Here is a 13,116-nt window from a genome sequence, read left to right as displayed (position 1 = left end):
TCATAGTGTTTATGTTAAGCAAAGCAGTAATAAATAGCTTGTCAAGCAGTTCTACCTGTAGTTAATCCCTTGGTATTTGGCATGTTTTTAGAAAGGATTTGAACCAGAATGGATTCTCTTTCTGAAATAAAGCCCAGAAACAGCTGCTAATTATTTAGATAGTATTAGATTAATTGCACCATTGAATGCACATTTAATCCCTATTATGTCTGAGTTGTTGGTAAAATTTAGTTTGTCTAGTTTGAGTGTAATTTTCTGTTCTTTTCAGAAAAAAACATTCACAGTTGCCTGAATTCACTGTTGCCCAAAAGTTCCCACACAGATTGCAAACTATAGTGCTGACTTAGGTCCAGTGATCCTCAAACTCCCCAGATTTGTTTGCTTTTTCACTCCTTCACTGTGTAGAAAGATGCTGTAGGTTGCCCTAGTAGCATCCCAAGCGTCATTCTTAGCCCACTGGTGGGTTAGAATCTGATAAATTTTCTGTCCATGTTACAGAGAGGTTTTGTAACAGTCTACCGAAATTAATTCACTTAGGTAATATAAATCTGATTGTATTTGCTGACTCCAGTTGTCTCACACAAGACTGAGGCTTTTTGGAGTATGTTGGTGTCAGGTGCCAGGGAGAAATGAGTAATGAACGTGCAGCAATTTTGTAGTTAAGGCAAAGGCAGAAAAGCCTGTTTGGTAAAAATCAGCCAGACAGCATAAGACTGTTTGCTTAGGTTGTGACTAGAAGTTCAAACTGGATAATAAGTGTTCAGTTGAGTTCCTGAGTCAGTCCTTTCTGAAAGATAACAGATTTAGAGCATTTGAAATGGAGGGGCTTGGTGTAATAACTTCGTTTCATTGATTGAGGAGAAGCAGCCATGAACAAGCTTCAAAACTCTTATATAGGTAGATATATAGGGTTTTTTGATAGATATATCTTGTGAATCTAAATATAATAAATTTGCCAGGACTGCGTTGCAAATTTAAACTTGTTTCTCAGAATAAAAGCAATTCTCTCTACCACTTGTAGAGACAACATTTTGCTGTCTAACTAATGTTCTGTGTTAGAAAAATGAAACCATTCAGTATTGTACCAGCCCAAATGAACTACTGTGGTGCAGAATACTAAATTTGAGTGCTAATATGAAATTTGATCATTTAAACCTGAAGTACACAAAACCAGTTTTGCTGCAATGTTGTAGCCTGGATTAAAGTGACAAAACAGAGGCATTCTTGCTTATGGCTGCTATTCTGTCTCCCGTGTATAATAATACTAGCTATAAAATGGCTATTAAGCTGAAAATCTAGAATAACAAACACATTGATAATATGTTATAAACCCTGGCATTTAAGCACATCCTCTATTCATGTATCAGCCACTACTGTTAAAGTGCTAACATAGTGGTACAGTACTGTTGTTTAAAAGAAGTTAAGCATTGTAGCAAAGGAACAACTGCCCTCAAAACACCTTTTCTTTCAGTGCGTTTTATTCGGTGTAAGAATGTTTATCTCCCCCTCCAGTTGTTTGGCTCAGTGTTAATTCTTATGAGATCCTGTCCTGGATGTTCTGTTTTCTTCAATGTTTAACTAGGATGACTGAGTTGAATATCAGGCAGTAAATGTTTTTTAAAGTCCTTAATAATCCTTCCTGAGGGCTGTCTGCAGGTTATTTAACTGATTTTTATCTGTTCATGTGCCCCTGCTAGAGATGCATTTGTATCTCCTCATTTGTTAAAATCATCCTGGATTTTCAACTCTCACCACAGTGAGAGAGGTTCTACTAGGTTTACTCTGAGTCCTGTCTGAGAACATGAGTGGTGGATAGCCATGAACATAAAAAGCTGTGCAATCAACTCTACCTGTAACATGGAAGGAATTTTCTATCAGTGAATATCCTGGTTTGTGATTCATTGAAAAGCCAAATTAAAGCTTTTGTTTGGATCTGTTCCTAGGACCTTTGGAGATGCCCTTCAGGCTAGGTGTGAGTTCCTGAACCATAATCTCAAGACCATTAGGGTCAGTGTGGTTTTCCACTCTTCTTTATGTGAGAGGTAGAGAGCCTTAAATTTTGCTGTGGCTGGTATGTATGGGGGCTGTTTGTAAAGTACCTTGCCAACTGAAGGGTATTCAAGTGATTGAGAACAGATTTAAGAATTCGTTGCCACTTTCTGAATGAGTTGCAACCTGTCGCGGTGTCCAGGATCATGAATATTCCCTGCTCCCACACTCCTGGCCTATGTGTGTGAGCTGCCTGCTGCTCTCCTCTGGCTCAGGTACAAAGTTTTATGCATATGAATTTGTGAATCATTTGGGGATGAATCAGTAAAAGACTTACAATGATCACTGGCGTTGTTAGTATTAATGTGAAGAGCTGTGTGGTTCTGATGTCTCTTTTCCCTCTTTTTGTTTCAGTTCATCGCCTTTGCCTCTTTATTCTTCATTCTAGTTTCGATCACAACCTTTTGCCTGGAAACACATGAGGCTTTCAATACTATCATAAACAAAACTGAGCAGGTTGTCAATGGGACAGAAACTGTGCTACAGTACGAAATTGAGACAGATCCTGCCCTGACATACGTGGAAGGAGTCTGCGTGGTGTGGTTTACATTTGAATTTTTAGTACGCGTTATTTTTTCCCCCAACAAACTTGAATTCATCAAAAACCTCTTGAATATCATTGACTTTGTGGCCATCCTGCCCTTTTACCTAGAAGTGGGCCTGAGTGGGCTCTCGTCCAAAGCTGCTAAGGATGTGCTTGGTTTCCTCAGGGTGGTAAGGTTTGTCAGGATCCTGCGAATCTTCAAGCTCACTCGGCACTTTGTGGGACTCAGGGTGCTGGGCCACACTCTGCGAGCCAGCACCAATGAATTTTTGCTGCTGATAATATTCCTGGCACTCGGTGTTTTGATATTTGCCACCATGATCTACTACGCAGAGCGGGTGGGAGCCCAGCCTAATGACCCATCAGCAAGTGAGCACACACAGTTCAAAAATATCCCTATAGGCTTCTGGTGGGCTGTAGTCACCATGACCACCCTGGGATATGGGGACATGTATCCACGGACTTGGTCAGGCATGCTGGTGGGAGCTCTGTGTGCGCTGGCAGGGGTACTCACCATAGCCATGCCTGTGCCTGTGATAGTTAACAATTTTGGGATGTACTACTCCCTGGCCATGGCAAAGCAGAAACTGCCAAGGAAGCGGAAGAAGCACATCCCTCCTGCTCCTCAAGCCAGCTCACCCACCTTCTGCAAGACAGACTTGAACATGGCCTGCAATAGCACACAGGGTGACATCTGCCTGGGCAAGGAAAACCAGATGATGGAGCACAACAGATCATCAGGTAGGACCCCACTGGAAATGCATGTCCTCTGAAAACACTTTATAGACCAGTATGTTTGGTAGGGATCAGAAAGCAGCCAGTCTTTCTGCCAGGAGAAGAACGTAGCTCCCACCCTTCTCCCCTCCAGTGTTTGCGTGTGTCAGTCTCATAGAGGACAAAATAGGTATAGCAATGTTCCCAAACCTCTATGTAGCTGGTCTATACAGTTTTGCTTGCTCTGTTGAGAATGCTTTCCTGCTGATGATATCAACCTTTTCTTTTGCCTGTTGTTTGTTGCGTTGTATGGATGTTTCTTGTTTTTCTGCATGACTGTGACTATTTGAGCAGCCACCGTGTCCCACCCTGTTGGACTCCATGGTGTTTTGCCTCAGTGTCTGTCTCTCGTGTCAGCTTTGCCTGTGTCACATCGTGGCCTGTTAAGCAAGATCCTACAAAGAAGCAGTCATTTAAAAGGAGCAGGTGCTTTACATCAAAAGCCCAGCACTCAAAGGAAATAAGAAGAAATTATCTTTCTAGTTTTCTTTCCATTTGGCATTCTGCTTCCCTGGCTAGAAGAACCTCCTTCGTCTGTGTTAGATGAAACATTGCATGATATTTACTATTATTTGAATGATAATAGCATATATGATGTAAATTTTGTCAAGAAAAATGAAAATGACGGCCCCTAGCAATATCATTGTTATTAGTGTTGATTTTTATGATTTATATTACCTTATTTGTTAGAGTTCCAGATGGTGGATAGAGTATTTTGTGCTAATCAATGTGAAAATGCATGTCAAATGACAGCCTCTGCCCTTCCAAACCAATGCCCCATATCCCATGTATCTTCAAATTAAAGAGTAAAATTTACCTTTCAGTATAACTAAAATTATTTTTTTAGCAGCAAGGATTTTTTTGTTTATTTCTTAAAGTTGTTTATTCTTAAACCAAGCACAGTCTAGTTACAAAGCTCACATACCAGTCATGAGACTCCTGTTGGAAAGTTGCTAAAAAATAACAGCAAAACCAACATGACTGGTGTCATTCAGTAATTGAAATTTATTTTTTAAAAATAAGAGTTTTGAAAGTCAGTCTCTGAACAATATCAGTCTTTTATCTGATGCTCTGTTACTGAATAGCATTTATGTTCAAATAAGCTCAGTTTCAGTCTCTGAGTGTTCACAAAGTTGACACAGCTTATTGAACATCCTAAACATATTTAAGAGGATGGAAACCCTCGAAAGGACTCACACTGAGCACACTGAGGATGGAATATAGTTTTACAGTGCTTTGACTGATACCCACTTTCGGACAACATCTTTAAAGTGTTAATGCTAACAGCTTTTTCATGCTATCAGGTGCTGCTAAAGATATTCCAGAATGGAAGAGGCTCAGTGTGATCAGAGCAGAGAGACACTTTTCTGTGTCTGCAGCTTTATTTACAAAGTGCTATAATCCTTGATGTTAGAAAGGGAAAAATCCTTGCATTAGAATATGCCAACAGGAGCCATTTTATGGTGTCACCTTTCTCTTCAGTAGTGTCGCTGCTCACACTGTGCATTGTAGCTTTGTTTCTGATAGAAAATGCTATTAGAATCACGAGGAATTTTGTGCAAAACTTCAAGTCTGAATACAGCCCATCGCACTAACACTTCAGAAAAACACATGCTTAGGTTTAAATGCAAAGGTAAATCCAAACATGCCATTACCTCTTATATGCTGTACTGAGCAGAGATTTTTTTTCTTTAAGTGTGGCCTGAATATGAAATAGTAAATAATTTTAAAAGAGATTCCTTTGGGAGTGCCAAATCAGGAGAGGTGAGAGTTTCACTGTTTGACAAAATAAACTACACAGACCAAAGACACCATTAATGTTTGGTACTTATGATGACAAGCCATGCAAGCGTGATAAGTATAGAAATGAAAGCTAAGTGTGTTATTAAACAGGCTTTAGTGCCAAAAGTTGAAAATTTGACCCTTCTGGGGGCAGAGTTGTCTTTAAAATATGTTAAATGACAATTTATAAGCAACAATAACTAACATGACCTCTTATTTACAAAAAGGATAACCAAAATAATAAATACTTGTTTTAAATATCCAAGGCTGGCTGTACTCTGAAAAGTTACAGTCCATAATAGGCAACGAACTGAGCCTCGATTTGATTATTTCTTATTTCATGTTAGCTTAGTATAACTTTATATGAGATTTAAAAGAACAGAAAAGTCAAAATATCATTTGTTCTTGAATAAAAAATATACTTTTTGTCATTTTGTACTGATTAATGGTGAACTGAAATCTTGTTTTCTTCTAATGATTTACCTTATAATTATTTTTTGAGTGATGGGAAAACCCAGCATTCAGCATAAGCTCTTTGTGATGTCTCATTTCCTCATTCATTCTTGTCTGTAAATGGGCATGGTGCTTTAACCAGTGTTATCAGGTGAAGACAGTGCAGGAAGTGAGCAGCCACTCTCACCTGGGGAAAGGCTCCCTCCAATCAGACGCTCTAGTACCAGAGACAAAAACAGAAGAGGGGGAACATGTTTCCTACTGACAACAGGTGATTACACGTGTGCTACTGATGGAGGGATCAGGAAAGGTATGGATGTCTTTCATTAGATCATAAAAGGTTACTCAGCAATGTGCTTGTGAAAAGCAAGCTTAGAGTAAAATGTTGTACACAATGTTCTTAGAGGAAACGCTGTACTCACAATGTATCTTTTTTTTTTCTTTATTCCTTTATTTCCTCTTAGAAACACTCATCTCCTTTAGCCTTCACAAAAATGTGCTTGATGTTGGACCATCATTTCACTTGTGACTACATTTGTCTTTTACCTGTATTGGAAAAGCCTGCAATTCAGACCTCACTTATTCAACCACTCATCACTCAATACGATTTGTCATTCTAAAAGCCTAATTACTTATTAGCTTTGTTCTGCACTTAATAACTTAGTAAAAATTACAGCTGAATAAATTACAATTAAAAGGTTGAAATGTCAAGTAAGCAACATTTTTAGTTCTGAACATAAGAGAGCACATAATGAGATTTAGATTTATTTCAAATAAAAGTTTGAGTTTAAAATGCCACAAAATACTTCCTCTTTATAGCACACCACTAATGCTAAAAAGTGACTGTCTTCTCCAACTAGAATTAAAATACAATAAACAATGCTTGATCTTGCCAGGTGCTAAAAATGCCTTTCTAGTTACTCAGCCTCTTCAAATCTGATTACTCACTGTTCAGCAGGATTGGATTTCCCAGGCAGAGTTTGGCAAAGCTTCTGTCATTATATGGATCACCCAGGTGACTGATGGTGGGGCTATCCCATCAGGCCACATCTGGGTGCAGCTGGAAACCTAACCTCAGGACATAGATCCAAAATCAGCAATGTCAGTGGTAGTCTTGCTGTTTCCTTAGATAGGAATTGCTTTGGTTTCTCGGCAAACTGTATCATTCTGACAGCTTTCACACTCCTGAGTACTGAAGTGCAGTTCACCTCAGAGTTCATTTGAAGTAGCCATGTGACAGTGGACAAACATTTTTGGCTGAGATTTTTCTGCCCTTATTTATTTATTTATTTATTTATTTATTTATTTATTTATTTCTTGCTTTGTGTATCATAAACATAGATGTCCCAGCCAGCCACAGACATTAAAAGACTTCTCTTGGGTTATCCTGCGAATGGTCTTTTTACATTTGAAAAGCATGAGCTTGGTAGATAGAACCTGTGAAGGCAGACATGCAACCAGAGTTAAATGTGTGTGGTATTTGTAAATAATGTTTAGATTGAATGGGACTTCATTGCAAACATGTTTTTGCACAGATTTAAGACACTTTCCTCTGAGTGTATAGTCTTCTCAATGACTAGGATTATTTACATTATCTCTACTGGTAAAGGTCCAGTCTTTCGAGAAGGTCAGAAACACCTGAATAAGGCAGATTACCATGGTATCTTGCAAGATAAGGTTCTTGACTTCTTTTAGAAATATTAGTATAAACATTTGAGTGCTGTTCACTTAGCAGTAATCATAATTAGATCAGAAGTAATAAAAAAGTTACCTATTAGCTACTAAAGACGTATTCATATAACAATAAAACCTGTTTTATGCTGAGACCATGTGGACATTTTCAGTTCAAAATGTAAGTTCAATAAAAAAATGTTTCATAGTTTTTACTAGAAAAATGAGTCTTGAGTTCAGAACTGACAGTTTCTCAATGAGAAATATGCTCTTTGGCTGGCTCTGGTGATAACCTTAGTCTAGGCTAGAATATTTTAGCCACTGACTTTGAAGTTTATTTTATACAGAGCAGGAAGTTAGCTCATAAGCAGGAAACATTTTCAAGTAGCATCCAAATGGTCTTGAACACTTGAATTTAATTCAAACATCAAGTCTATTACTTTTTAATTTTATTTTTTCCCTTTCATTGTTTTGGTACTTTCTTCTTGTTTGGTTCATTCCTAGATTGGTTCTTTGTTGTGTTCAATGATCATTTATTCTAAGCTTTTTTGTGTTAATAGCTTATCTCCATCTCTAAAATGATACTGATTCAGAGGTGATCCAAATCCCAAGGAAATACTTAGAAAGTGCTGATTTTGGATCATCTCTCTATTCATTTTGTGTATCTGGTTTTCATTTTTTAGAAGTTCCTGTTTTCTTTATCATCTTTACCATCTTCCTCTATCAGTTCTTTGTTTTCATCGTTACAAAAGTAGAAATTATTTAAAAAAAAAATGTTTTCTAGTTTCTGTATGAAAAAAAAAAACTACCTGATTATTATTTTTTTTTTAAGCTTTATGTTTACAGGGGAGGTTAAATATATACACTAGCTTTGTGCTTTCCTTTTATTCCCCTTTCAAGCATGATTCTTTCTAATCTGTGTAAATACTGATAGAAAATCAGAAACTGGAGGCTGTTTTTGAAATGTATCAAAAGTCTGTGAAGCATCACAGTGTAGCCTGCCCTTGCAATCTGGAGATAACATTGTACAAAGTTTTAGCAGACATAAAGTTATACATTTCCTTTAAATATAGTTTTATAGTATGGAATTCTCAATAGGTAAGAAATATGTTAATTGTTGTTTGGGGTGGACCTAAGATATGGTTTTTCCTGAAGATACTAACAACTGTCCGTTAACTGCCTATTATCTGGGCATCTGGAATTTGAGCCAGTTAACTGTTTCAGTAGGACCAAAAAAAAGGCCTTGTGACATCCTGTATAATGTTTAGCTGTATTGTCACTGACATTTTATAGCTTCTGGAGGAAAAGTCTTGGTATTTTGCTGTAGGCAAATTATACCTGAATGTCTTAACCTGACAAACACTCAGGCACATACTTGTCTCCAAGGAAATAGGTAGTGCCATGGAAATCAATGGGACTTCTTGTGCTTGCAGTGAAGCACGTATTTGTGTACTGGAGGAGGGAGGTTCTGCCCAGCTTCATCTTCATTGTATTTCCTTTCTGAAATCTCTCTCCAAATTGATGGATTGATGCTTTTCTTCATAAGTGGGATTATTTGGATACTATTGAAAATATTTGAGTATTGAGACAGTGAGGCAGTGAATAACATATTTTTATAGCATAGCCTCTACACAGTGAACACAATCTACATATCTGTAGCAAAAAGTAGGTAGCTAGAGCTCACAGTGTATGTGAATAAAAATGTCTGCAAGTGCGATGTTCCCTCCAAATTGTGAAGCAATATGTGGTTGCCTCACTTAATGATTAATTGTTTACTATTTGCATATGTGGATTAATACTGTTTATTTCATTTGAGTCAGCTGGAGAATGAGCACAAATACAGTGTTTTAAATTTGCCAATCAGGAGGCATTTGCAAGTATGTCAAAATCTGCTGTCTTATTATACTTCAATATTAGCCACAAAGTCTTAGGGGTTAATATTTCTGAAGATGGAGCTTCTTCCCCATAGTATCGTTCACTCTGCAGAAGGGATTCACAGATACTGTATGAAATTTTATCTTGTTTTTGTTTTATTTATTTTTAAAGAAAAATTATCTTTTATTAGTGATTTGATTTAGCAGAGATTATGTAATTCTAAGTGTTTTGATAGTCTGTTTTAATGGGGTTTTGATTACGCTTAACCAGACAGCTCACCCAGTAACTGTGTTGGGATTCTTTATCTTGCACCCTGTACAATGCTGCTGAAGCCAACAGAGCAGCACTGAGTGCAAGATGGAAAGTGGAAGAGCAGTTCAGACTTCTCGTGTGGTGGTCTGTTTAATTTTCTGGAAAAGAATAGCTACATTAATTTGTAAATAATTTTATTTATTAATATATTTCAGTAGTAATGTGTCTCAGCATTGAGTTATTTTGCAGGCAGATTCTCTGTGAGGCCCAGATAGCTCCTTAGATTACATGACATTGTATTGTTTGTCTTTGTCTGTGCTTTTTTTTTTTTGGCTGAATTCAACTGATGTCTGTGCATTTTCTCATACAAGGCTACGAAAAATCTCGAAGCTTAAACAACATAGCTGGCTTGACAGGCAATGCTCTGCGACTGTCTCCAGTAACATCACCCTACAGCTCACCTTGTCCTCTAAGGCGCTCTCGGTCTCCCATTCCTTCCATCTTGTAAACCAGATGGCATCAATCGGCTACATAGTATTAATTCAAATACTGTTTACCACATACGGGAAATAAATGTAGCATTAACCATAGGCTCCACAAATATGGTATAACTCCTGCATGGTATAACTGTCAGTAGTAAGCAATGCCACTTGGGTAGCTGAAGATTTTTATCTTGGCTTCTAAGGATTACCTAAGGTAGCGCTTCTCTTTTTATCTACTATATTGTCCTACTTTCTTGTGGCAATAAAAGGACAGGTAGTGGATGCCGTTGGCCAGTATATTCAATAAATAAGCATATTTTCAGGGAGATTTACTTAAAATAATGTGCTTCCAATTAATTATCAGTCACTCCATTGAACCTCCATTTCTTGTGACTCTAATCCATTCTGAAGATGTCTGGAATCGTGTCTTGATTGTGAACAATGTGACTTGGGTCTGCTCATTTGCATGGACCATCCTGTCTCCATCACCTGAGAAGCCGTGTTGCCAATCACGGAGACCACAGAGGGCTCTGGATGTGTGTTCTCACATTGCACCATCCTGCTGAGATGAAAGCACTGATAAACTGGTCTGCATGTGGGATTGTTTTTCTTTGTTTAACCTTTTTCCTTTATTTTTAAACGATCTATTTGTTTATAAATGGCTTTGTTTTGTGATTAACTGACCTTGGTATGGGATTGTTGTATCAGAGTTCTGAATGTCTCCGGTTGTTTGCACACAGATAACTGCAAAGAGGTTGTCATTACTGGTTACACGCAAGCAGAAGCCAGATCTCTTTCTTAATGGCTTGGGGAAGGCACAAAACATGCAAGAAAGGTAAACGCCATCCAGACTTGCAATTTTAAGCTAGCAAGTGCTGCTTGGTACTGTAGTAATTTCTCTACTGCAGGGTTCTTCAACATTTTCAAAGTTTGATTACCAAGTAAAACTGAGAAGATTATTGGGGGCTTTTTTTTTTTTGTACCACTGTAAGAGGGCGGTATTTCTGAAGTTGGGTTTTTGACCAGCCTTATACCTCTGGCTCATGAACTTCAAAATTTTTTTTCAGTCAATGTTTTTTGAGGTGCTTTGTCCTAAATGTTGTTTGTCTGTCTGTTTTGCAACCTGTCTACTGTATTCTCCATCTGTCTCCATAAAGCACAGAGATACTGTTAAAATGCCCCCCTTTTAAGGCTAACTAAGGACTTTTTTCTCCTTTTCTCTTTTTTCGTATGGACTACACTTATGTGTATAGATACAAATATATATATTTTTGAAGTGCAAGTTAGTGTCCTCTAGACTAACTCGTGAGCACTCTGAAGATTTTTCAAGTGGGATTTAGTAGGGGCTTTACAGTACTGACCGGTTGCCTATTGCATCAATCTTCCTCCTAGCAACCAGCATTCATTACAGTTTTGAAACTGTATCTCCTCTAGTGGCTTTTTCATTCAATATTAGCCTCTGTTTATGCAAAAGGACAAATGCAATGGCAGATTTGATGTTCTGGGCTGGTGAGGGAAAATTACCCTAAAATGTAGAGTTTTAGAACTATGTGGGGAAGACCATAACAACCTAATTCTTAAGAGATCCTTGATATTTTTGAATAATCCCTGAATGCCATGTTTTATTTTTTTTTTGTTAGGAAAAGAAATATAACTTATTGTTGACCATGTAACATGTTCTTGTGTATATAGCCTAACCCAATAGCATGACCTGCATGTCAGAATTCTTGTACAATAATGTATTTATCAAAGTATACATTTCTGATATTGAGAGATGTACATTGATTTAGTTTTGGTAAAATATTGTCAATAGAGAGATAATTGCAAACAGCTTTTAGCAAAGGAATTAATATAATATCTGGTGCTGCTGTTATATTAACTACAGTGTTGTACAGAATTTATCATGGATTTTTGACTGCTGAAAAAGGGACAATGGAATTTAGCCATACCAAGGACTGTACTGGAAAGAGACTGCTGCTGCTGAATGGGCCCTGATATACAACTCATGCCTTGAGGAGGTCACTGAGACTTTACATGGGAAGTAGAACTTGTTAAAGAAGACTAAAGACTGCTCGTAATTACTGCTGCCAGAGGAAGGGGTGACTAGTCACTGTTGATGAGTCATCTGTAAATAAAATGTATGTGCATGGAATATCAGTTTTTATCTATATAAAAAAAAGCTGAATTCAAGTCATCATTGCTAAGCCTCCATGCAAAGACCCACACCCCTGTGTATATTCTTCCTGGTTCCTGCAGTAAGTTGTGCTGTGGATCATACAAAGACACACATTTAATAATGATAGTGATGTAAACTACATCTGTCTTGACTTCTGGCATAATAATGGTATATTTTGCAAAGGTCACAAATATCAACAGAGTAGGTTTGCATAAGTCCTTGCTTTTTCAGTTTGCCATGATCTATATTTGTATGAATTCTGGTGTACATGCCAAGTTTTAAGTTTACTTTTCACTTTGATAACAGAAATGTGACTGCAGACAAACATCACTGACTGTTCACAGCACACAGTCTTCTTTCATTGTTACCTCAAACTATAAGCATAAGAAGAAATAAAATTCTGGCAGCAAGACTATTTTGGTTTTATTTTTTATTTTTTAATTCAGTGTTGCAAACTCAACATCAATAAATATAAAAATGTATTAAAATTATATCCTACAAATGTATATTTTACATAAAAGAGATATTCTTTAATTAGTTACTTTCTGTGATTTTTGTGGTAAATGGATCTAGTCTATTCTATGTTTATGAGGCATTGTAGTGCTACGATGTGGTAATTATGTTCTCTCCATCCTATTCAGCGGGAAATTCTCCAGAATCTGTTTTGTCACCCTGGTGTCCCGACTGTAGGGACCTGTCCCAGTTGTGAAACTCTGTATCGTGGAACTTCTGTGAACATGTCAAGGTGCATGCACGATCCTGGTGGAAACCAGTGGAAATGTAATACCTGAATTGGAGAATAAAAGGTAAAAGACCTGGGGAGGAACTTGGAACATAACTTCTAAAGTGGCTCATGCGCTTTCTTTAGCTATATCGGTCTCCCGCCTGCCACTGGCCATCCCAGTTCTCAAACCAGTTTACTGGGGTACATGAAGAGCGAATTCAAAGACTAGCATAAGCTGGTTTCTAAAACAATTGAAAATCTTCCTTCTTTTTAATAACCTCATGCAGAAATTGTGATTGGGCTAGATATTGTCAGACTCAAGGCAGTTTTATTG

At 37.5% G+C, this 13,116-nt stretch overlaps 1 protein-coding gene across 18 annotated transcripts in view; it reads left to right on the top strand.

Annotated features, from left to right (window-relative positions):
• Positions 1–12,904, top strand: part of KCNC2 (potassium voltage-gated channel subfamily C member 2) — a 103,646-nt gene extending 90,742 nt beyond the window's left edge. For 5 of the 18 annotated variants that reach the window (XM_065040595.1, XM_065040581.1, XM_065040610.1 and 2 more), the window contains exons 3-5: positions 2,404–3,334; positions 5,745–5,912; positions 9,772–12,904. In XM_065040595.1, the coding sequence (XP_064896667.1) occupies positions 2,404–3,334; positions 5,745–5,912; positions 9,772–9,908 (1,236 nt within the window). In that variant the 3' untranslated portion in view covers positions 9,909–12,904. The other 13 variants (XR_010467953.1, XR_010467947.1, XM_065040649.1 and 10 more) reach the window with 13 other exon arrangements.
• Positions 12,905–13,116: the final 212 nt, after the last annotated feature.

This window comes from Columba livia, chromosome 1, assembly GCF_036013475.1.
Source record: "Columba livia isolate bColLiv1 breed racing homer chromosome 1, bColLiv1.pat.W.v2, whole genome shotgun sequence".
Lineage (NCBI taxonomy): Eukaryota > Metazoa > Chordata > Aves > Columbiformes > Columbidae > Columba > Columba livia.
This window is presented reverse-complemented; position numbering and strand designations above follow the sequence as displayed.